Source organism: Megascapheus bottae, chromosome 17 (genome assembly GCF_031878675.1).
Source record: "Megascapheus bottae isolate mThoBot1 chromosome 17, mThoBot2.hap1, whole genome shotgun sequence".
In the NCBI taxonomy this organism is placed as follows: Eukaryota; Metazoa; Chordata; class Mammalia; order Rodentia; family Geomyidae; genus Megascapheus; species Megascapheus bottae.
The window spans coordinates 3348126-3372253 of NC_143525.1; the positions used below are offsets into that span (position 1 = coordinate 3348126).

The 24128-nt window shown below is 47.2% G+C and overlaps 1 protein-coding gene across 8 annotated transcripts in view; it reads left to right on the top strand.

Moving 5' to 3' along the window:
* Positions 1–24128, top strand: part of Mprip (myosin phosphatase Rho interacting protein) — a 127282-nt gene that overhangs the window by 62936 nt on the left and 40218 nt on the right. For 5 of the 8 annotated variants that reach the window (XM_090349390.1, XM_090349391.1, XM_090349392.1 and 2 more), the window contains exons 4-7: positions 14131–14282; positions 18323–18407; positions 19414–19633; positions 20515–20671. In XM_090349390.1, coding sequence (XP_090205516.1) covers positions 14131–14282; positions 18323–18407; positions 19414–19633; positions 20515–20671 — 614 coding nt within the window. Of the gene's footprint in view, positions 1–14130; positions 14283–18322; positions 18408–19413; positions 19634–20514; positions 21026–24128 lie in introns of all 8 variants that reach the window. The other 3 variants (XM_090349387.1, XM_090349388.1, XM_090349386.1) reach the window with 1 other exon arrangement.

Sequence of the window (24128 nt, forward strand, 5' to 3'; positions counted from 1 at the left end):
CCTAAGATCTCCAAGGCCCTGTCTAAATGCTTGGTTGCTAGCTTGGGCTTTTCCTAGGAAGCAAGGGATTGACTGGATCATGAGGTCTCTGATCTCACCAATCCATTGATGGTTTCATAATTTGATGGCCTGTTGAAAGGCATTAGAAACACAGGAGGCGGGTAGGAGCATAGCCTAGTGGTAGAGTGCTTGCCTCACATACAAAAAGCCCTGTGTTTCATTCGCTGGTACCACATACATAGCTGGAAATGTCTCTGTGGTTCAAGTGGCAGAGTGCTAGCCTTGAGCAAAAAGTGTCCAAGGACAGTGCCCAGGCCCTGAGTTCAAGCCCCACGACTGGCAAAAGAAAGAAAAAGAAAAAAAAGTAGAAACATAGAAGAAATTATTGACCAAGGGTGTGTCCTTGAGGATTTTATTATTTCATTGGTTCCTTCCCCTTTCCCTTTTCTTCTTGCTGTTGTGAAATGAGCAGCTTCATCTACTGTGTACTCTTGCCTTCAGGACAATCTGTCTGGCTGACTACATACTGAAACTATTAGCTAAATAGATCTTTCTACCTTAAAATTGATTTTCTCAGACATTTCTGTCAGGGTGACAGAAATCTAACTAGTACTTCTCCTTATTTCTCCTGTTTTCTCCCCTTCTTCATCCAAATGTGCCATTGAAAGGTCTCAGAAACTCATGCCAAGGAGATAACATTTTTGATGAACAATATTCCATCTGTTGCTGAGCTCATGGGTATACAGGGATAGTGGCAGGTTCTTCTTCAGCAGTTCGTCAGGAGACATTTCAGGCAGTAGTGAAATGGAAGAGTGTGCATTGGAAATGAATGGCATCTGCTGCTTCAGGAAGGTGAGCTGTTAAGCACTGTATCCCAGGAATGTGATTCTTTCTCATGTGACCATTGGAAGTAGGAGTAGTGGAAAGTAGGAGATGCTATTCGAATGGGAGGAAACAGCAAATAAGGAGAAGACTAGGTTTATGTGGTATCTGCTGTGTAAAATTGAGTTCAATGTATTTAATTATGGATGTTAGTGGACATATAAGGATATGTTTGTATGTATGTATGTAGAGAGAGAGAAAGAGGTAGGTAGAGAGGTGTAAAGAAAGAGTATGCTATAGATGGGTTATGTACCTGAGCTGTAATGCAGTTGTGCTTTCTTGTTAGTCAGTGAAAGGGCCTGGAGGCTATACCCTCTTGAGAGTAATGAGTATAGCCACCACCCAGATTTTGTTTTCTCTTGCCACTCTCTAGGAAAGGAGCCCTGGCTGTTTGGGGGAGGTAGCTGAGGTAGGACTAAGGCAGGAAATGTGCTGGATGTGCCTGGTGCACCTTGTCCTGCAGAAGGAGGAGGTGCTTTGAGATCACATATGATGTAGATATTTTCAGGAGTGGGTCAGAAAGATACCAGAGCCTCTGGAAAAGCTCCAGTGGCTAAAGATGGAATGATATAAGCAACAAAATAAATAGGGTTGGGTTATAATACATAATAGTAAATATCCGCACATCTATGCCGATGTAAGTAAATGAGTAAAGAAATAAGTAAATAAAAGTGAAAGGACAGTCTCCTGAGTAAAAGAATTCCAAATAGGGCTGGGAGTTTGGCCTAGTGGTTAAAGTGCTTGCCTAGCATGCATGAAGACCCGGGTTCGATTCCTCGGTACCACATACATAGAAAAAAGCTGGAAGTGGTGCTGAGGCTCAAGTGGTAGAGCGCTAGCCTTGAGAAAGTCCAAGGACAGTGCTCAGGCCCTGAGCTCAAGCCCAGGACTGGCAAAAAAAAAAAAAAAAAAAAGAATTCCAAATAATCCATGCAGTAAAAGAGATGGAACATCACTTTCACCTCCTTTCCAGTGGCAAAGAAACCAAGGTCAACACCAACAGTGGAGTTTGGATCGTGATATGATAGAATGAGAAAAGTCACTTTACCTCTGTAGTCTTCTTCCCTAAAACCCATAGCCACAGTCTAGTCATGGAAAAACATCAGACACTCCCAAACTGAGGGATAGTCATACCTGACAAGCACTCCTCAAATTGTCAAAGTCATTAAAAATAAGGAAAATCTGAGAAAATACTCACAGACAAGAATAGACTAAAAGGGTAAATGTGATGTGGTCTTAGAGCAAAAAAGGATATTAGGAGAAAACTTGGGAGAGCTGAACACAGTTTTGTCTGTGTTAGGAGAAGTACATGGGAACTCATAACTTCTTTGCATATCTAGATCTATTCTTAAATTAAAAATGGATTTAAAAAGCAAAAACGGGGGCCAGGAGTTTGGCATAGTGGTAAGAGTGCTTGTCTAGCATGCACAAAGACCTGGGTTCGATTCCTTGGTACCACATACATAGAAAAAGCTGGAAGTGGTGCTGTGGCTCAAGTGGCAGAATGCTAGCCTTGAGAAAAGCCCAAGGACAGTGTTCAGGCCCTGAATTCAAGCCCCACAACTAGCAAAAAAAAAAAAAAAAGGCAAAAACAAAGATTTACCATAGAGATTCGGAACTGTTCTTGATCCACACTGCAAAGAGGGCCTGCTTTTAAAGGATGGGGAAGCCCCCAAACCCCGGACAGGAAGGTCTGGTAGGTGTCCAGGGCCAACTCAGGGCCCCGTTCCTGTATAGAAACTACCTTCCTCCCCTCTGGTACCCTAAGGAGCCACATGTTCATCCAGAATCCCCTTTTCTGCCTCTATAGTGGGAGGGGCTAGTGGTAGATGGCTTAGGAAAGTGTGTGTGTGTGTGCGTGCGTGCGTGCGTGCGTGCTGTGCATGCCAGTAGCCCTTACACTGACATCCTTCTCAGAACAGTGTGTGTATGTGTGGGGGGCATTAGCTTGAACTCAGGGCCTGGGCATTGTCCCTCAGCCTTTTCCTTTCTAGGCTAGTGCTTTACCACTTGGGCCATAGCTCTACTTCCAGCTTTTGATGGTTAATTGGAGATAGGAGTCACAGTCTTTCCCATCGAGGCCCGCTTTGAATCCTCAGTTTTTAGTCTCCTGAGTAGCTAGGATTACAGGTATGTCACTGGTGTCCACCTTAGGATAATGTGTTTTTTAAGACCCTAGGACAACATAGATGTAAGGATGGATGAACCATCAGCTAGTGTTTCTATGTTCCTTGAAAGCCAATGGTTTCTTACTGATTATACAGACTCTGCCCCCCCCACCCCGCCCTTTCCTGCTTCCTTGAACTTGTGCAGGGCTCTCACTGAGGCTGGTCACTCTCCCTTAGCACCACGGCTCCTTTCTGACACCTTTCCATAGAGGATTTTCCTTTAAGCTCATGCCCTTTGACTTCCTCTACACTTACCATGGCTCCTTACAACTGTCACAGTCCGTCTACCTTGTTTGGTGTATTAACTGTAGAACTGAAAGATGAGTTGAGAAGGTCAAGACTTCTGTTAATTCAGTTTATAGTTGGGTTTCCAATGCCTGGTACTTGGGTCAGCTTTGGCCAGGTCAATGTATGATAGTGAAGATGCAGCCGCCTCACAGTTGGGACAGAACATACATTTGTCCAAAGACTTTCTTCCTTCTGCTCACCTGCTCTTGGAACCTATTTTTTTCTGAGATTTCATAGGGCAGTTATTAGCAGCCTAAAGATTTAATTTCTTCAGGCCTGCCCTCCATGCCCACAGCCTAACTCAAACTGTTGGCTTAGCACTTATCTCTGTGGGCAGTGATGACTATATACACCCTCTGTGTCTCTTCCTTTGCCCTGTGCAACCTGAGTTGGGTGCCATGCTTACTCCTTCCTATGGAGTCCAGCTTCTGGCCTAGGATCCATTGGATGTTGTGGAGTTAATGACGTAGGATTGGGCCACTAGCTATAGGTCCAGATGCCGGACAAGTGGCCACTCGTATATACCAGATCCTCAAGGCTAGCTTCTTTTTGGGGGGGAGCGGGGTGGGGGGGTGTCACAGGGCTTGAACTCTGGGCCTGGGTACTGTCCCTGAGCTCTTTAGCTCAAGGCTACCACCCTACCCTTGAGTCACAATCCCACTTCCCATTTTCTAGAGATTAATTGAAGATCAGATTCTCAGGACTTTGTAGTGCCTGGGGCTGGCTTTGAACCTTGATTTTCAGATCTCAGCCTCCTGAATAGCTAGGATTACAGGCGTGAGCCACCACACCCAACTAAGGCCAGCTTCTAAAGACTGTGACTAGAGCTGTTTGTGTAGCCAGAGGAAATTGAATGGCTCTTGCTGGTAGGAAGGCCATAAACTACCTTTAGGGCTGAGCTGAGTAAGAACAGGCTAAGTTCTGACCTGTACAGTCCTGACTGGGTCATAGGGCTAGAGCCTCTGGCAAAGTGTTATATCAGTTGCTGCCTCTGCCTGGAGCTGAGGATTGCCATGGGAGATGTGAGAAGATGGGGTCATGCCCAACCTTGGGCTCAGTTCTTTACTACTGGGGAGGCTTCAGCAAGTCCATCAAAAGTGGAGTGAGAGTTGGCCGGCCTCCAGGCTCCATCCACAAGGACTCGGCATCTTAGATCTTTCATTTTCCAAATTGAAAACACTGTACCCATTAAACATTAATGTCCCATCTCTCCCACAGCCTCCATTCTACTTTTCATCTCTTTGAAGCCGAGCACTCCTGGTCCCTCATGAAAATACTTATACAGTGTGTGTCCTTTTGTGACTGGATCATCCATATTATAGCACATATCAAAATTCCTCTCTTTTTATGACTAAATACTATTCCAGTGTATGTATGTTCTTCATTTATCCATTCATCCATTAGTGAAAGGTAAAGTGGCTATTGTAAATGAAGCTTTAGCAGACATAGTATGTTAATATCTGTAAAAATTCTTGCTTTAGACCCAACTTTAAGAGAATAGGCCTTGAGTCATTGAGGCTTTTGGCTACTTGGTGGGGCCTAGCAACCCTAGATAGTAGGCAGGGCTGATATAGCAGGTATCATAAGGAATTTCCTGGTCTTGGTAACAAGTGAAAAAAGCCATTTTGTTCTTTTCTCCTTTACAAAAGTAGGTTTAGCTGGGCCTAAGGACGTGCCATTCGTTCCCTCTGCTCGCAGAAGCTCTGTACCTCATAGAGTCCTCAGGACCACTTCAGTGTGCGCAGCCCCAGGTTCAGCCCACCTGTTGCAGGCTGAGGCTGGGGCCATGATGCACTCATCCAGCACTGTTACTATTGGGATTCACAGGTGCTCCATGTCTCAGAAGCCCTTTTCTACAAATCTGTGGAAGCCCTGCGTGCCTCAGAAAGTTCATGCTATCTCAGGCTGAGACCAGAACAAGTCTTAAAAGAGGAACCTCAAAGGAGTAGGAACAGCCACTCAGACACTCTTGTCCTGAGCATGGACCCCTTCACAAGTGAAGCTTGGTCTATTAGGAGAATCACAGGGTTGTAACACCATCACTACACTTTTTTCCATGACCCTAGGAGAAGCACTATACCTGGGACTATCACTCCAGTCTTCTCCTCTGTCCTTGGCAACACTGTCTACTGTCTGTGTCTGCTTCTGGCAGCCATCCTGTCTATGTGCTTCATATCAACGGAGTGAGGCAGCATCACTATGCCGCCTTGGTTATCTGCTAGCTGCCATGGAACCCTGGCTAGTAGAGATGGCTCTCATCAGGGGAAGGAAGCTATAGACCCTGCATTGCAGGTGGAGCCCATCCCTGAGCATGTGTGTCCATCCCTGGACATGTGTGTCCTTCCAGACAGCCCTTCTTCCCCATGTTCTGCAAGGAGTAGGACCCATCATCTTTGCACATTACCCTCGCAGCCCTGAGAACATGGTGTTTGAGTGAAAACGGATCTTACTATTTTATAAAGAAATGCATTTGCATATAAGATGTGTACTACATATATAAATAATACATTTATATCATAAAGCTGTATTGTGATCCAGAGCACTTGGGTTGTTCTAAATATCATTAAAAATATTTACCGAGGGACTGGGAGTGTTGCCTAGTGGTATTGTGTTTGCCTAGCATGCACAAAGCCCTGGGTTCAAATCCCCAGAACCACATATACAGAAAAAGCCGAAGTATTGCTGTGACCCAAGTGGCAGAGTGCTAGCGCTTAGCAAAAAAATGTCCAAGGACAGTATCCAGGCCCTGAGTTCAAGCCTCAGGACTGGCCAAAAAAAAAAAAAAAGAAAGAAAAGAAATTACTGAAGCTCATTTTAGGAGATGTGTAGACTTGAATACAATTAACTTTATCTAATGCCTTCCAGTCTAGTGTGGAGAGCAAGTGGGTGACATGCACATGAGTCAGGAGCCTTGTACAGAACCACCCTTCATGGCATCGGGGTGGCCTAGCAGGAGGCGAAGAACACCAGTGAGTGTTTTTGCTAGGGGCCAGCTTTGAGGACATTGACCTTTAAAGCTGTTGGCTCTGGGTCCTTCAGGTCTGCAAGCAGGGCTACGAAGTAAGGTGAAAGTCTCAGGCAGGTAGCTGCTGAGATAGGATGAGCACAGACTCTCTCAGCTAAGTCTCCCACGTGCTAAGTCTCTCCCATGATGCTCCCACCACCTTGTGCTCAGTTTGGATCAGTTGGCAGTTGAGTGACCATAGGTAGGGAGAGGGATACAGCAATTGCAGATGGCTGGTGTGTACTAGGAGCCAGTGGAGAGAGCACCTGGGGGGGGGGGGGGGGAATGCAGAGGCAGCATCTAGAACCCAGTGCCATCAGCCTGGGACTCCACAGAAGATGATACCCAACTTCCCCATCTGGCCATAGCCTGAGAAACTAGGTTCTGGCTCTTGTCTGTGGCCAGGAAAAGAGCCTCCAGGCATACCAACAATGTGTGAGATTGCTCTACTGCTTCTGGATAGACCCCTGAATTTGGCCTGTCATTTTCTTTTTCTCTTTGGGAAGGGGCAGGGGGCAAGAAAGGAGGGCAGCACCGGGCACTTTTGAAAGCCAATTTGATGTAAGCAACAGTCAAAGGGAAAGGAAGTCCAGGATCTGCATGAAGATTTCCTTTCCCTTTGAATGGAGCAGATAAGATAGTGGTCATTATACCTGGAGCTCCTTCACTCCATAAGTTCTGCCTTTCCAATCCAGGAAATGAAAACACTTCCCATAGGAGTTGTTATAAGGCACATCTATATACTACCCCTAGGCCCTAGTGGAGTGCATATGGGTGGGTGGGTCCTGAGTAGCTGATTCCCACCTCAGGTGAACAGCATCTGTAGGTATGGAATTTTTTTTATTGTGGAAAATTTCAGGTAAAAGTCATCAGAAAGTTACCATTTTAGCTACCACAAAGTGACATTTTAGTGTGTTCATAGTATTATGCAACATCATCTTTCTAGTTCCAAAACCTTTTTGTCACCTACATCTGAAATCCTTCTCCAGTCTCCCTGTTAACACTAGCAACCACTGATCTACTTTCTGTCTTTGTATTTCCCTATTCTAGATATTTAACCAAAATACAGTTACATAATATTTGTTCCTTTGTGACTGGTTTCCTGCCCCCCCCAACATCATGTTTTCTAGCTTCACTCATGTTTAAGCACATGTCAGTAATTTATGGTTGAATAATATTCTGTCTATCCATCCATTGATGGGCATCTGGGCAGGGGGATGGGCTTTGTGGAGAGTGAAACCTGATCCCATCTATTACTTGAGCTCTCAGAACAACATTTTACCAAGACCAACAGAGGATACCACATTCACTTAGCAATGAGTACACATGCAGAAATGCACACTAATGTGCAGTAGAAAATTACAAATCAATACTTTTGCCACATGCAGTGTATGCTTATTTGTTTCATTTGCTTCAGAGAATGAAAGCACTGCTTGTAAGCCTTGATGACAAGCATGCACCCAACTTCTTGTACACTGTCAGTCATGGGTCTTAGCATCTATCAGTGGGAGTCAGTACCCTATAAATTATGGGATCATGGCGTCCACAAGGGGCTACAGGGGCAACTGGGAAGGAAGATGCCTGCAGGCATCTGCTTCTTCATAGGCCCCTAGGCCCTGGCTGTGGTTTGCCTGATGCTTCCAAGGTTATGGCCCAGAGTGTAGGGAGAAACTGTTCCCCTGAGTCTAGGTGGGCTTTCTAACTTCTTCAGAGGATTTGGGCTCAAGAAATATTTGTTTAGAGAGGATGTTGCTCATGAGAGGAAGGATTTGAGCAGAAAAGGTGGTGCCCATTCTACATTAGGTACACTTGGAGTCACACCCCCACCCTCATCCTGGGTTCTTGTTATACATTAGAATCACACTCTAGGGATATTTAGCCTTAGCAGAAGGTGCTGGAGACTCTTGGTGACCCAAGCAGGTGATGAACAAGCTGACGTGAACAAGCTGATGTGTTGCTCCTAAGAATTTGTGAGGTTTGGGGATGCCTGTGACTCCAGAACTTGACGAGAGCTCCTTAGGAGTTGCTTTTCTTCTTTAAAGAACTAAGATCCATCCCAAAGAGCCAGCTTAAGAGGTCCAACTTAACCTGTAGATGCTATTAATATTGCTTTGGCGAAGGAAGAGGGAGGCTATGTACCTCTAGGCCTATTGGAACCCACAGTCTCTTGTGCTTACACCAGTGTGAAGAACAGGACAGAGTCCTCGGTATAGTCCAGATTTGATGACCTGTCTATATATAGTTACCCTCTGAACTTGGGTATGACTTTGTACATACCCAATGGTTCCTAACACATGGGAATAAAGATGCCAAGAGTTCCAGAAAAAGGGATGTCGTATCAGTGGATCATTTTGTGCTCCAGTTTGTACATCTGAAACATGGTGCAAATACAGTGACATATCTGCACTCAGAGACTGGTCAGGGTAAGTCAACACCTGTGACAAGGGACCTGCCTAGCCAGTGAGCACTCATGAAATGGGCACACTTCTCAAGTGTGGCTCCTACTGACTGATGGTACCTGCTTATCCTCCCTGGAGTATGCTAAGCCTCTTTGTCTGGTACTGTGTAGACAAGCTGGGTGCCTGTTTATCACCAAGCTTGCAAGCATTGCTTTCTCATATTCCTAAAGTGACTGCTATGAAAGTGTTGCATGTGGTAAAAACATTGAATTGTAATCTCTCATTGCACGTGAGCATGTGTTTGAATATGTATGTGCTCTTCACTAAATGAATGTGATATTCTTGGTAAGTCGTGGCCAGGTGCATTTGAAAAAATGCTGTTCTGAATCCTCAAGCAGTGGGTAGGGTCACACCTTGACAAGCTCTTTTTTGACTTTGAGAGGTAGGGAGTGATTATTTGCCACCTGGAAAAGCCTTGTTTCTGTGGGTCTCTGTTTTCTTTCCCATCTGAATGCGAACAGGATGCTGAAGAGATGACCTGGATTGTTCCCATATCATCTTACCTTTACCTTCAGGAAAGGGCCTCTCCTTACTCCATGCTAACCATATGATTCTGTCCTCTTTCCCTTTTCTTTTCCTCTTAGGCCCTTAGAAGCTTGCCTTTCCACATTCCTTAGGCTCTAACTCTTGATTGGTATAGTGCTAAGGGATTCCCAGTTCTTGTGAACCAGCAGCAGAGACTGGTAGGAGGGCTAGGCTCTTGCCTCTCTTTATTTAGAGATCTTGTTCCTCCCTGCTTGTTGTCTGGCTTAAGTGGATTCCAGCTTGTAACAGCCCTGTGTCCTAGCTAGGGAAGTAAAGGATCCAACAAAATTGAAAGTTCCTGATGACTAGAGGACTGGTAGGAACAGAGCCTGTAACTGCAACTTACTAATATTTAGATAGCTTATAGACAGCCATCTCTTTTTGGAACAACCAAATCTAGGTGAAGCTCAGTCTCTGGAGGCCCAACTGTCTGACCTCTGGAGGTGTAGAACTAGGGCAGGGAGCTTATTGGAACTGGCCTCTTGTTGACAGCATCAGAGTTAGATGTTCTCCCTGCCTGAATTTGGGTTACAGCCTAGATACTTGTCCTTGATTTTGAATGAATGTGTTCCAGCTTTGTGTGTGTAGGAGATGTGAAAGAGTAGCAAAGGGTTTAGCTGCAGAGCCAAAGGTATGGGTTCATTTACTAACATAACTAATTTTTAGGGCCCTGAGTTTGAGACCCAGGACTAGCATGCCCACACACAAAGCCTAGTGGGTGTGAGGCCCTAATTTGAAGCTTCACTGTGGGCATGCACATGTGTTCTCTCTCCCCTACCCCCCCAGATCCTGACATTGCTGGCAGTAATGTCAACTGCAGTCACTCTGGGAACTTGTATACTTGTTTCTCAAAGAGTTAAACATCCAGTTGCCATGTGACACAGCACTTCCACTCGTAATGTACCCACCCAAGAACAATAAGAGCATGTATCCATGAGTATATGCATGTGAATATTCATAGTATTTACAACACTCCCAAAGTAGAAATAACCTAGGTGCTCATCACCTAAAGAAAATGCGGCACATCCTACAAAGAGCATATATTATAGCACAGCCAAACCATTAAGAGGGTACTGTGAAGAGAGAAGCAGCTGCCAGACACAAACAGCTGTGTGCTATATGGTTCCATTTATCTGAAGAATAAGTAAATCTTCAGAGGCAGAAAACAGATTAGTAGCTGGGGGTGGGTAGAAAGAAAGTAATTGCTAATGGTAGGGGGGCAGTGAGAATGTTCTACAATCGGTTATTGTACAACTCTTATGAACAGGCTAAAAGCCATTAAATTGTACTCTGTAAATAGGTAAATTGTATGGTGTGTGAAATAAAGCTGTTATTAAAAAAGAAAAGTCAGTGTTGGGATTAACTAAGAATGAGATCATCTAATTTGGGAGGAGAGAGTTTCTTCCCACCTTGTTGGAAGCTCCATAAGTAGGTTAGGTTCTCTTCTCTGACTGTTTGCTCCTTTCGCTGCATTTGCTATACGATCAGATAATGCCCCTCACAGTAACTAATATTAAAGGGACAACTGGACGGATTGTAAATGTGAGATTCTGGTACATAGGTGGTAAATGAGCACTGACTTCTTTAGTTCTTAGGCTAGTTTATATCTTTTTTGTTAATTGTCGAGATAATGTCGGGTTATAGTTACATTTATCAGGTAGTAGGTATATCTTTGCCATTTATTAACACCTTTGAAATCCTTTCTGGAAGGAAATAGAACCCTCATTTCACACATGAGGAAACTGGGGCGCAGAGAGGCAGACAGGTGGTCAGGCTTGCTTTGCTTTGGAGTGGTGAGATTGAGAACATGACCACACCCAGCTGTAAAGCAGTCTTTGACTGGTGGCCAAGTGCCCAGCACGTAGTTATTGCACAGAAGGGAAAGTGGACCTCTGGAGACAATGAGCAGTTTGGTGACACTGAGCCCTGGAACATTCATGTCAAAGTAGGCCTATGGGTAATCCTCTGAGAAGAATATACTAGAATTTCCATTGATATGTTCCCTCATTCCCACTTTACTTATCTGTGTGTGTGTGTGTGTGTGTGTGTGTGTGTGTGCACGTGCACATGCACGTGCGCTATATGTTATATTTTATAATCTATTGATGATATGACACAGATCTATCCCTTATTGGGGGCACATGTCAAAATTGTGACACTGGGCCCAAGGGCTGTGTACCAACTTTTGGAAATGCAGCAGCGTGGAAGAGGTGCTCTGGCAAAGTCTTTCTCCCCTCCATGGTCACTTCTGTCTTACTTCATGGCTTTCTGTCATTAAGTCCTTATAACAGCCACTAGTTTTCTCTTCCGCCTCAGAGAAACAGTGAGCCTTGTCCAGGAATAACGGGTTCCTGCGGGTAAGGGTGCAGCTCCAAGAGGATAGTTTGCACAAAATTGAGTAAGAGGAAGTCCTCTGGACAAGGTCTAGAATTAGCACATATATAGACTAGAATAAGAATCTGGACCTGGGGAAAAGAAGCTGTAAGTGATGCTCTACATCTCCTTAGCCAGAAGGTAGTGAAGACTTGCGTCCAGGCAAGAAGGGATCTGAGGTCATCACCTTTTTCCCAGGGAGTTCCTCTACATAGTTGTGGGATAGTTCACCTGGCTGGCTTTCTATGAGTATCACAAAGACACCTAGCACCTATGGGCTGTTGTACCAATGAGAGCTGTGCTGAGCCTACCAGAGGCCCCTCCTGTGCCGCCCCTGCCGTTCTCAACTTCTCTGAGGCAGGTGTTCTGTGAACTTGGACTCCAAAGCACATTGCTCTTTGCCACAGAAAGCCAGAGTCCCTCTGAGTCCAGCCTCTTCTGTGCTGTCTGCTTTCTGAGCTGGGCCTGTGGTTCTTAGTTGAGCTCAGAGGTCTTCAAGGGAAGGCTCTTGGGCATGGAGGTCTCATGGGTCATACAACTGATGAGGACCTTATGTAGATGAGGACTCAGCTGTCCCATGCATCATCCTTTTGGCAATCATCAGGGTGTGCTGGATAGGCAGGTCAGCCAGAGGAGCTCATGGATAGCTTGATGGCAAAATCACATGTACTTCAGGGGCTGGGGGTTTGGCCCAGTGGTAGAGTGCTTATCTAGCATGCACAAAAACCCAGGTTCAATTCCTCGGTATGACATACATAGAAAAAAACCAGAAGTGGTGTTGAGGCTCACGTGGTTAGAGCTCTAGCCTTGAGAAAGTCCAAGGACAGTGCTCAGGCCCTGAGCTCAAGCCCACGACTGCCCCCCCCCCCCCAAAAAAAAAATCACATGTGCTTCAGGTGGAACAGTTTAGGGAGCTCACACCTAATCTGCATTTGGCAGATGAAGTGGGCAGAGGTGGGGTGGTTCTAAGCTTAGTGTGAGTGCCAGGCAGGCCCATATCCTGCTCTCAGATCATCCCCCCTCACCCTCAACCATCAGTAGGGGGCTGGCAGTGGATGGTGGTAAAAGTGGTAGGACGAAGCTATAGGAGACAGCCCAACTATAGGCTTCCCTCAGCCGCCACTACGCTTTTTAAGTGGAAGCTTTTGCTGCTTCTTTAGAAAGATGACCAAGCAAATAGTAGGTGTAAGTGGCTTGGTGAAGCTGGTGGTCTCCTACCTGTGGCTTAAGGAATAGTTCTGTTGCTGTTCTTTGTGGAAACCAGCAATGTGAAAGGAAGGGTGGCAGAGACAGGTCCCAGCTCATATCTTCTGAAAGCATCCTCATGTTTAGAGGCAATGTAAGGCTAGAAGACACAAAGGCTAATACATTATTTTCAGAAAAGACCTTTCAGGGCTGGAGGTATGTCTCAAGTGGTAAAACTCCAGCCATGAGTAAGCAAACCAAGAGAGTGCAAGACCCCCTGAATTCAAGCCCCAGCACTGGCAAAATAAAACATAAGAAGAATAGGATCTTTTATCCAGCCCCTCACCTCAATGTGAATTTCTTTAAAAGTTCCTTCCCATGACCTGGGCACCTGTGGCTCATGCCTGTAATCCCAATCAAGAGACTGAGATCTGAGGATCATTGTTCCAAGCCAGACCAGGCAAGAAAGTCTGTAAGAATCTTACCTCTAATCATCTTTCAAAAAACCGGAAGTGGCACTGTGACTCAAAAGTGGTAGAGAAGTAACAGGTCCTGAGTTTTTTGTTTTTTTGCTTGCTTGTTTGTTTTGCCAGTCCTTGAACTCAGGGCCTGGGCACTGTCTTTGGGCTTTCTCAAGGCTAGCTCTCTGAAAGACTTCCTTTCCTATTTTTGGCTTTCTGTCCCTAATTTCTGGGTATAAATGTTTTTGCTATTTAATAGAAGAAAAAGTTATTGCTTGTTGAGCCAAGACAGCCTCTGTAGGATGTTTCACAGCCTGGACAGGAGTGGGTGGGTTCCTGACTCCATTCCCCCAGCCCCATTGTCAGTGCTTCAAGGATGTTGGCTCTGGTCTGACCTCCTCCTTGCATCTAAAACCAAACCAAAGCAAAACAAATAACAACCACAAAAAGTTAGCTTTTTGGAATCCATCTGTGGAGCTTTTCCTTACTTCTCTCTTGGATTAGCATCCCCTCTGGGACTGGGAATGTGGCTGCTACTGTTTCCATAGCTGTCCCCTTCCTGTGCTTCCCCTCTCCCTTTCACCCCTCCCTCCAGTACAAGCTGGGATATTGTTCTCCCAAATAGGAAGTAAAGTCCTCAGAAAAAACCCAGCTTTTCCCTACTCCTCCCTGGGTGGGTGGGTAGGAAATAATAACTTTGAGGGCCAAGGGCTATGGGATCCAGCACCACGTCTTGCTGCTGTTTGCTGCTGCCTCTGAGTGACTCTGCCATCTTGCTCTTGCAGCCCACAACCCTCCCTCAGGGCACCATCAACATGAACCAGTGCACAGACGTAGTGGATGGAGAAGGCCGCACTGGGCAGAAGTTTTCCCTCTGCATCCTGACACCTGAGAAAGAGCATTTCATCAGAGCAGAGACCAAGGAGATCATCAGTGGGTGAGTTACCCAGAGCCAAACAGCAGGCCCTTGAACCAGGCCTGAGTACCTTCAGCAGGGTAGATCATGGACTAATCTGGCTGCATCATCATTGATAATTTACCCAAGAGGCTTTCCCTCTGAACTCTCTATCTTCCTTGTCAGTATCATTGTGTTCCCATGCCTCACCCCTGTGCTGTCCACACACTTACCAAATGCACACCTGTGTGTCCTATAAACTTCGGGGCCACAGTGTCTTTCTGAGGCCTCTTCATTGGTCACCCAAGGCACACCTATTCTTGTCCCTATCATGGAGGAAACCCACCAAGTTGCTTAACAGGTCTGTCTACAGGATCCTTCATAGTTCTGCAACATCTCTACTGCCCTATACCTCAGTGGTGTTGAGTGATATATTACCATCCATCCCCTCAATCCTGAACAACCTTCTTCCTTCGTGTTGTTGAGTCATCTTGTGCCTCCCCTTTGTGGGAATTCTCAAAACTCCTGATGATCCACACTCAGCCCTTGGGACTCATGTCCTCTGTGCCATGTGCATGAGCCACACTATTGCCACCACTTCTTTGTTTCACAAGAACTGACCCGCCTGCTCACTTCTGTGGCGTATAGGCCATGTTTGGAAGTAGCTGATATTCTGAAGGACATGAACTTTGTGCTCTTGAATATCAGGCAACTCCAAGTTTAGGGAGTAGGGCATTTACTACAAACACCTTATGACTTAAGCAGTGGTGAAAAACTTGATGGTACACACGGGTTAACAGGCTCTAACAGGCCTGGCCCTTTGGAGTGAATCTCAGAATCCTGCTCATTCTTTAAGGCTGGTGGATTTTGAAATTTGTAAGAAAACAAACCTGGAAAGCTGAGGAGATAAATCAGGTGGCTGCAATGCAGAAAGGAAATTGGAGAGATGACTCCTTCAATTTGAGCACATGCAGCAATACCTGGAGTACAGCCTTATTTTTAACATTTTAGCTGCAGCCCTGGCCAGTCTGAAGGAGGAAGAGGGAACAGGGTCTAGAGCCATTACTTGCTGTGGGGTGCCCCCTGCTGGGCAGATATGAGTTCAAATTTCTTAAGTTCCAGGGAACAACCTAGAGGAAGTTTTGTCTGTCTGTAAGCTTAACCTAGAAGTGTGGTATCTAAGTGTCCAGGGTTTCTCAAGAACTCTTGCTTTTTCCAGGCATTAGAGGTTCATGTTTATAATCCTAGCTACACAGGTGGCTGAGACCTGTAAGATTGTGGTTCAAAGCCAGCCCAGGCAGAAAAGTCAGCAAGAGTGTCTCCTCCCAAAAGCTGGTCTAGAGGTACAATTCAAGTGATAGAGCACAAAATGAGCAAGCAAGCTGTGGAGAGCACTCAAGTAAGGAGCATTTGCAAGGATGAGAGGAGGTGGAAAAGATGAAGTTTCTGTCCCCAGGACATATATGTTACACAAATGTTAGGGTTAGGAAACCCAGAATATGGGGAAGGTAAGGAAGCTGCTGCTTGGGTCAGGAGAGGTGCAGGGCCCATGGGTGGGCCTTTGTCATAGAACCTGGCTGGTGGACAGAAACCAGGATAAGGAGAGAGAAGAGCTCTGTTCAGCCAATGGTGCCATGTCCACACCCAGCACAGTTGCCAGCCCTTTCCTCTTCGCTCAAAACTATCCTGAATGGCCTGCTGGCACTGCCAATGGCTGGCATTTGCAAGACTTAGGGGACCTGGGTGCCCTAAGGTTCTACAATCCATACTATACTCTCCACACACCTGGGATCCTCAGGGAGAAAGGTGACCTTGATGTAGAAAGTCTGGAAAAGTTGTAGGGACAGTCCTGTGGAGACCTAGGTCCTCTGAGTGCCTGGTGGAAATGTCGGCCACTGCCACCATTATGAGCTCCACAGGAACAGCTCCCGGAGCCCAGGAGGCCCATTGGCCTCTGTCTCAGCAGAGGAATGAGCAGGAAAAGGGCTTAACATCCTGGGAAGCCCAATGGTTGGCTGGCTTTGCAGATTCACTTGCACCCTCCTTTCTTCTGTGAAGCACACAGAAAAGGGACTGCAAGACCTGCGGCTCTAATAATGCAAGCCTTTGCCTGTAGTTGGAAAGTTGATCATTACTGGTCATGGTCTGAACTGGGCTAAGGGTAGCCTTTGGCGTAGTCACTGAGATTCCCTGCACTGAGACTAATCCCCCAGCTCCCAGCTTCCTACGACACTTCCTACGGCAGTCCCAGAAAGCCACTTACTGCCCCACCATCTCCCTTCTACAACAACCTCAAATCAACAACCTCAAATTAGTGTTGCAAGTCCTTCTCTTGCCCTAGTAGGGATGTTGCTGGGTTGTTTGTTTGTTCTTTTTGTCGGTCTTGGGGCTTGAACTCTGGGCCTGGGTGTTGTCCCCAAGCTCTTTGGCTCAAGACTATTCCTTTACCACGTTGAGCCACAGCACCACTGCCGGTTTTCTTGTGGCTAATTGGCGATAAGAGTCTCACTGACTTTCCTGCCCAGGTTGGCATTGAACCTCCAATCTCAGATCCCAGCATCCTGGGGAGTTAGGATTATAGGTGTGAGCACCAGCTGCTGCTGCATTTTGTCAGCACAGCTACTGCCATAATCCCAGGCACGAGTTCAGGAATGTCTGACTAGACCTGTGTCTCCTGTGGTTCCCTCCCCTTTAGAGGGAATGCTGGCTGCCCTGGCCATTCAGCCAAGGCAGTCCCCTGTTCCTTAGCAGTTCAGTCCCTTTATCCTTGTGAAAGTCTGATCAGGAAGAAATAGTGTTTATATCATGGCTTGATCTAGCTCCCAGTTTCAAAAATGAGCGGATAACATTGTTAAGTTGCTAAAAGTACCTGAGGCTGTATAGTCAGACTATGGTAAAGCCAGATCTAAGATGCTGGCCTTGTGGCCTGCAATTCCTCCATTCCCAAGAGGAATTGCTGGTCTTGAGTATCCTTTCCAGCACGTAGGCCCTAATGTGTATGGAAATAGAGTGGGAGACATATTTCTGAATAATTCTGCCCGGTTTTCTCCTTTGTAAGAGATGGTCTAGAAGGTCAACTGCTTACTCCTGAGGTGAACTCCTGGTTTTCTTCTTGGAGCCAAAATCTATCTGCTTTGATATCCCTAACTGGCTTTCAGTTGCTGCTTATTTGTGTGTTCTCCAAATCCACTTTGGGCAGGCAGTTTAAGAATCAAATCTAGCCCAGTACCAGTGGGTCATACCTGTAATCCAAGCTGCTTAGAAGGCTGAGATCTGAGGATTGTGGTTCAAAACCAGCTGGGGCAGCAAAGTCCTTGTGAGATTTTTTTTTTTTGGCGGGGGGTGGGGGCGCGGCAGTCCTCGGGCTTGAACTCAGCCTGAGCACTGTCCTTGGGCATTCTCAAGTCTAGAACTCTACCACTTGAGCCACAACATCACTTCCAGATTTTTCTATGTATGTGTATATATCAAACCTAGGTCTTTTTGCATGCTAGGCAAGCACTCTAACCACTGGGCAAAACTCTCACACACACCCATGAGATTCTTATCTACAGTAAACTACTCAGAAAAGCTGCAAGTGGCTCTGTGTCTGAGGTGGTAGAATACTAGCCTTGAACACATAGAGGTTCAGGGACAGCACCTACACCCTAAGGTCAAGCCCCAGGACTAGCAAAAAACAACAAAAGAATCAATTCTAAGCCCTGGGAATAAAAGTAGGTATGGGTCAGAGATGTGTACTCATTCACCAAAGCTTGTGGTCAAGCATGCCTTTTTATAAGCATGGAGCCTATATTGTGCCCTTAGTCCCTGGTGACAGTGGCTGTAGCGCTGTCATTGTCTGGCCTGGTTCTGGTATATACTGTGCCACTCCAGGCCCACTCTGTAGCACAGCCTTTCCCAACTGTAGCACCTTTCATCTGGGGTTATGTTCTGTCTTGCTCAGTGCTCAGAGATTTGGCTGTTAGATGACTGTCTCCAGGCAGGAAACACAGGGCATGGGGTCTAGACTATCCCAGCCTGGGATGGATCATGTTCTTGAGAGCCAGAGTCTTACCTGATACTCTCTCCTCTCCTTTTCCCAGGTGGCTAGAGATGCTTATGGTCTATCCCAGGACCAACAAGCAGAACCAGAAGAAGAAACGGAAAGTGGAGCCACCCACCCCACAGGTAGGCCAGGTGTCATTTCCCCCAGTGGGGCTGAAACCTGGGGGGAGGTGAACTTTAGGTTAAAGAGTGAGGAAGGGGTCAAGCTAGTGTTGAGGTGGTCATACCCTGCACACTCCTCTCACTGCAGGGAGGAGTTGGGCCAGCAGGCAACAGAATATGGCCATCCTTGGCTTCTGGGGAACATGCAGGGGTTCTGGTAGGATTCAGGCCATAGTATTTATCTGGGGTCAGTAACTTTCATTTAAACTGTTGCCTCTGTATCTGCTTCTGCTCCTTCTCCTTTTCCTCTTTTTTTTTTTTTCTCATCCGAGACTTGAACTCAAGGCATAGGTGCTATCCCTGAACCTCTTTTGCTTAAGGCTAGTGCTCTACCACTTAAGCCACAGTGCCTCTTTTGGCTTTCTCTGAGTAGTCTATTGAAGATAAGAGTCATAGCCTTTCTTGCCCAGGCTGGCTTCGAACTATGATCCTTAGATCTTAGCCTTCTGAGTAGCTAGAATTACAGGTGCGAGCCACCAGCACCGGTGTTCCCATTCAGGTCCAAAAGCAGAACGAATGAAGCCACATGGACTGGCTAGGTATAGATGCTGTGGAAACTCATTCTCTACATTCATAATAACGATTTCAGATTTCAGTGGGCTCTACTCAGAAGTGTGTTCTCTTCCTTCATTTGTCATATCTCCCTGACTTGTATCTAAAGTGCCTGGAAGTTGGGCAGTGATGGATCCTGAACCAATTCCTATGAGCTTGCCATTGACTCTTGGGCTGGTTGTATGATGGGAGAGGCTTACCTGTTGTCTGGCAGAAACTTGGGACCTTTTCCTGTGTATTTGTCTGGATGGCTTGAGGCCCCCTAGACTAGGTATTTCAGGGCATGGAGGTTACTGTGATGTCAGACAAGAGTTTGTCTGTATGGCTTCCCAGACTCTAACGCTATAGGGCTGTCTTAGTGTCCCCTGGAGCTGGGTAGCCAGGACTTGCACCCTTGACACCACTGTCTCCACAGGAGCCTGGGCCTGCCAAGGTAGCTGTCACGAGCAGCAGCAGTAGCAGTATCCCAAGTGCTGAGAAAGTCCCCACCACCAAATCCACCCTGTGGCAGGAAGAAATGCGGGCTAAGGACCAGCCTGAAGGGAGCGGCAGCCTGAGCCCAGCCCAAAGCCCCAGCCAAAGCCAGCCTCCTACAGCTAGCTCCCTGCGGGAACCAGGGCTAGACAACAAAGAAGGTAAGCTGCAGCTGGCTGGTCTGTGTATATATTTGTTCTGGTGTCTTGTCTTACAGTGCTGAAGTAGGCCTTCATTCTAGCCTACCAAAACCCTGGACCTCTTTCTCTCTTGTGTATCAGCTCTGGATAGCACTGACTTGACATGGACTGAGTTTCTTAGACTGGCTTAGCCTTGCCCCTTGTAGCTCTTAAAATCCATCCATAAAGGAGGCAGATAATACCTGAAGGCTGTCAGCCCCAGGAGCTATCAGGAGAATCAAAATTACTGTGCTTCAAGGACTGTGGAGGTCCCTGCTCCTACACCACGTACTCTCATTGTTAATGGTGTTAGCCCTAGATATACACTGTATATATTACCTTGGGTCCTGCCTCCTTTCTCGGTCCATCCTGCCTGGCCCCCAGCTAACATGACATGCTCAGGAGGAAGCAGCTCTCCATTTGGCATGCTGGAACTACCTGAACAGAACAAGTTTCCTCTGTGGCCTATTCTTCAAGCACATGCCTACCCTCATCTACCGTCCCTTTCTCTCAAGGGCTTTCTACAAAAGCCCTTTGCCTCTCTCCACCCCACGAACCTACAAGAGCTGGAAAGGCTGTTTGGGGCTTGGTAAGAAGCAATTGGTAGTTGTCTTCCCTCCTGGACTTGGTACGGAGTCCTGTTCTCCCAGCTGAGCCCACACAAGCCCAAGATAGGCCTCCACATCTGTCTAGGAGAAAAGAAGGGAAAAAGGTATGGGTGGAATAAGCATTCCACCCCACAATTCTTTCCTGACAAAGGTGCCTTGAGTGTTCCCTGCTTGATCTTATATTGGCTTTTGGAAAACGCACCCAGCAGAGTTGACTGCTGTCTAAGTGAGCCTCCTCCCCACCTTCTCTTCCAGAGGACAGTGCCATGAATGGCGACCGAGTGGACTGTAGCCGCAAGGTGCGGGTTGAGAGTGGCTACTTCTCCCTGGAGAAGGCCAAGCAGGACCTGAAGGCGGAGGAGCAGCTGCCCTTGCCGCTCTCCCCGCCCAGCCCCAGCACCCCCAACAGCAGGTATGGTTGCCCTGAGTCACCTTTCCAGGAGCTCGGCCGTTCCCTTCACTCCCCAGGTCCTCGAGCCCCCAGCCGAATGGTCTACAGCATCTCCCTCAGCAGCTTGGGTGAGGCCAGCCGGCCTCCTATCCATGAGGACTCCAGCAGCGCTGGGGGGCGGGAAACAGAAGGACTGGGGAGCACCTTTGCCTTTAAAGCCAGCAGGCAATATGCCGCCCTGGCCGACGTCCCTAAGGCCATCAGGATCAGCCACCGAGAAGCCTTCCAGGTGGAGAGAAGGCGGCTGGAGCGTAGGACTCGGGCCCGGAGCCCTGGCAGGGAAGAGGTGGCCCGTCTGTTTGGCAACGAACGGAGGTAAGGAGGAGACTAAAGGATGGATACACGTGCAACACTGCATGTACATGGACATGTACACATACACATTTAGGTATACATACATTTTCACACACATGCTCCCTCACCTTCCCTAGAGAGCACTCTTGTGTTCAGAGTGTCAGATACCTTTTTCTCTGGGTCCTAGACTAGCCCCAGAGGATGATTGCTGCATTTAGTTTCTCCTGGGACCTCAAGTACCCAGGAGAGGAGGGTGTTCCAGCTGCCTGGAATCTAGAAGGCTGGCCTTGTTCTCCCTGGTTTGCTTTTGTTGTCTAAGATGACCCCGAGGCATAGGAAGATAGGCCAGCACAGGTTCCTCTCTTGAGTTCATAAGTGCTTTCATAGCATCATTTTTGCCCTCTGGGCTTGGTTGAAATGAAGAGGCAGAGCAGAGTTCCAGCTTCTTGGGGAAAGGCAGGATCTGGACAGCAGGCAAAAAGGTCAAGATACAGAACTCCCTGAGAAGAGGAGGCTCCTGCCTGCCTTCCCTTGCTTTCCTGGCCCAAGCTTCTTAAGAACTACAGGATTCTGTCTCAGACCATAAAGCAATGTGCAGGCCCAGAAATGTTGCAGGACAAATTAGAAGTACATATATTCCCCCCCTGTGAAGAAAACGTACAACACTTACTAGATTTTTGTAGTTCACTTTCCAAGGAAGCTATCCAGTAAAGTGCCCCACTCTTCCTAGAGAGAATCAGAGCTCTTGTCACTTCCAACTTGTGGATGGTAAAGATGAGTCTGCAATCATCCTCTGAGGCTGCAATCCAGGGTCCAGACGAAAAGGTGCCTCACACCCAGAAAGGTGACCTCATGCTAATACCTAATGAGGCCTTAGTTCTAAGCTCTTATTCCTATAAATGACCCAGGGACAAGGGTCCCATTCTTTTAAACATTTAAGCAAACTTACAAGTTATGGATTACAGTCAAGGAGGCTGAGCAAGCGGGCGAAGGAGGCTGCACTGGCAAATGAGCAGGCTGTGTGTCATGGCTCCAGAGTGGGATTGGCCATGTCCTGTGTTAGTGCCAGACCACAGAATTAACATTGTGCATACCTGCTTTGCTTGGCTTCTTCTTAGATTAATTTTGAACTCATTCTCATCTACCTGCCTGGGATAGATGCAGTCTCTGAGACTTTGCTCTAGCATGTTCTTTGCCACTGTGGGATGGGTTTTAGCTGGTGTTTGCACCCTTGATTCTGCCTATGCATACTAATCCTGTAGCTGTCCCTTTCTCATGGATCCTGATGACCTCTGACTGGCTGATCTGGCTCATCTCACCAGTTCCTGGGTAGGCCACTCTGTACCAGAGTGGATCCTGCCTCTAGTTGTTAGCTCAATCTCCAAAGTGGCAAGAAATCAGCCACCGCTGTCTTGATCATGGAGTCAGTTCCTTGACAAGCCCTAACTGAGCTAGTAAACAATTCTGATCACAATGGGCCCTGAGCTTCAAGTGTCTGCTGTTCAGACTTCCAGAGTCTTTTGCAGATGTTTCTTGGACAGCTGGAGTTGTGTCTGGCTACTAAGGGTAAGGAAACCATGATCCTGTGTGAAATGCTTTGAGAACCCCAGTACTGAAGCAGGCACACAGCACCTGTTCTCAGTTCTACCTGAGTGGTGTGCTTGCTGTTGCACCACCCACTCTGCACAGTGAGCTATGGCAGAGGTTGCCTGAGCCTGTGGTCTTCACATCTCCTAGAATGGAGCCATCAGAGCAAGTGCTTGCCTGTTTTCTGACCTGACTCCTCTGCCTGGAGCCCCATGGGTCTACAGCATGCATTTTGGCCCATCACAGTTCTCAATGCTGTCACAGAGCCTTTCAGACCTCCAAGTCAGGTGGAAGGGCTCTCAGGCCAGAAGGAGCAGCAGCACTAAGGCCCAGTAATAGCAGCAGTTTGGCTGGACCCTTTCCCTTGTGCCTGGTGATCTGGCAGCTTCTTAGCTTCCTGCTCTCACAACGCACCTCCTCCTGCTCCTCTTAGCACTGCCTTCTTTGTGGGTGCAGTTGGCTGGCCAGGCATGAGCCTCTTTCTGAAAAAAGATGCTGTGGGAGGAAGCAGATACCCAGAGTGCCTCCCGAGCTCTGCCTTCCTGGAAGAAGGGGCCTTTGGAGGTAGATAACACAAACCTTTAAAGAGAGGCTGCCTCAGGGCAAAGGGTAGGATTCCAGGGCCCAAGCCCTCCCTCTTTGTAAAGTAGATTTTAGTCTTCTGAGTACAGGGTCTTCATTGTTTCCCCTGACTTTTAGGGCCACTTGTTTAGAATATATTCTCCCTGAGAGTGGAGACCAAGGTAGCCCCGGGGTCAGTGAGAAGGAGACCACTCTCCTGACAAGTCTTAAGTCCAAATTCCAATCCACTACTTCCCTCCCTAGGACAGCCCACAGCCTTCCTGCCTAACCCCACCATGGTGACTCCTCAGACTGGGATAATCATGGGGATTTTTCTCCTTCCTCAGCGTTCACCTTGGGTTTTTGCTGCTTTAATTCTTTGAATAATTTTGATTTACCATTATTTGATTTTTAAAAGCAGACCTTTTCTGTTCATTCATTTTCCAGCCTTGTTTTCTTTCAGGTCTTGCCCTCTCCGCCCTCTGCTGTGTCGCTGTGGCGTTCGCGCCTCCTCCACCCGCTTCGCTCCCATCTCAGCTTCGTCTCAGCGGCAGACCACCTGATGAGGCCGCCAGCCCTTTTACATGAAATCAACTTGCTTTGTTTTTAATTTGGTTTTTGATTCCTTTTTAATGTTGGCAAAAATGTTAATTCATGGGTCTTTTTCTTGCTAATTTTGGACATCTTGGGGTGAGGCTGTACTGTGATTGTGGAAAAGCGCAGTGTATGTAGAGATGGTGATTGCCCTTTGATTAGGTCTGTGGCTAAGGACAGCTGCCTGGTGTCAAGGTGTGTGAGTGCCACGTGGATCAGCACCACAGAGCCTCAGGGGCCTTCAGCATGGTGGCAGGGCTGGGCACAGGTCTAGCAGGAAAGAGCCATGCCTTGCAGTGTTCCAGCCTGCCATGAAAAGGGTACAGATTGGGTTGTCTAAGCCCAGTCAGTGCCAGTTGGAAGCTGGGGGGAAACTGGTGCA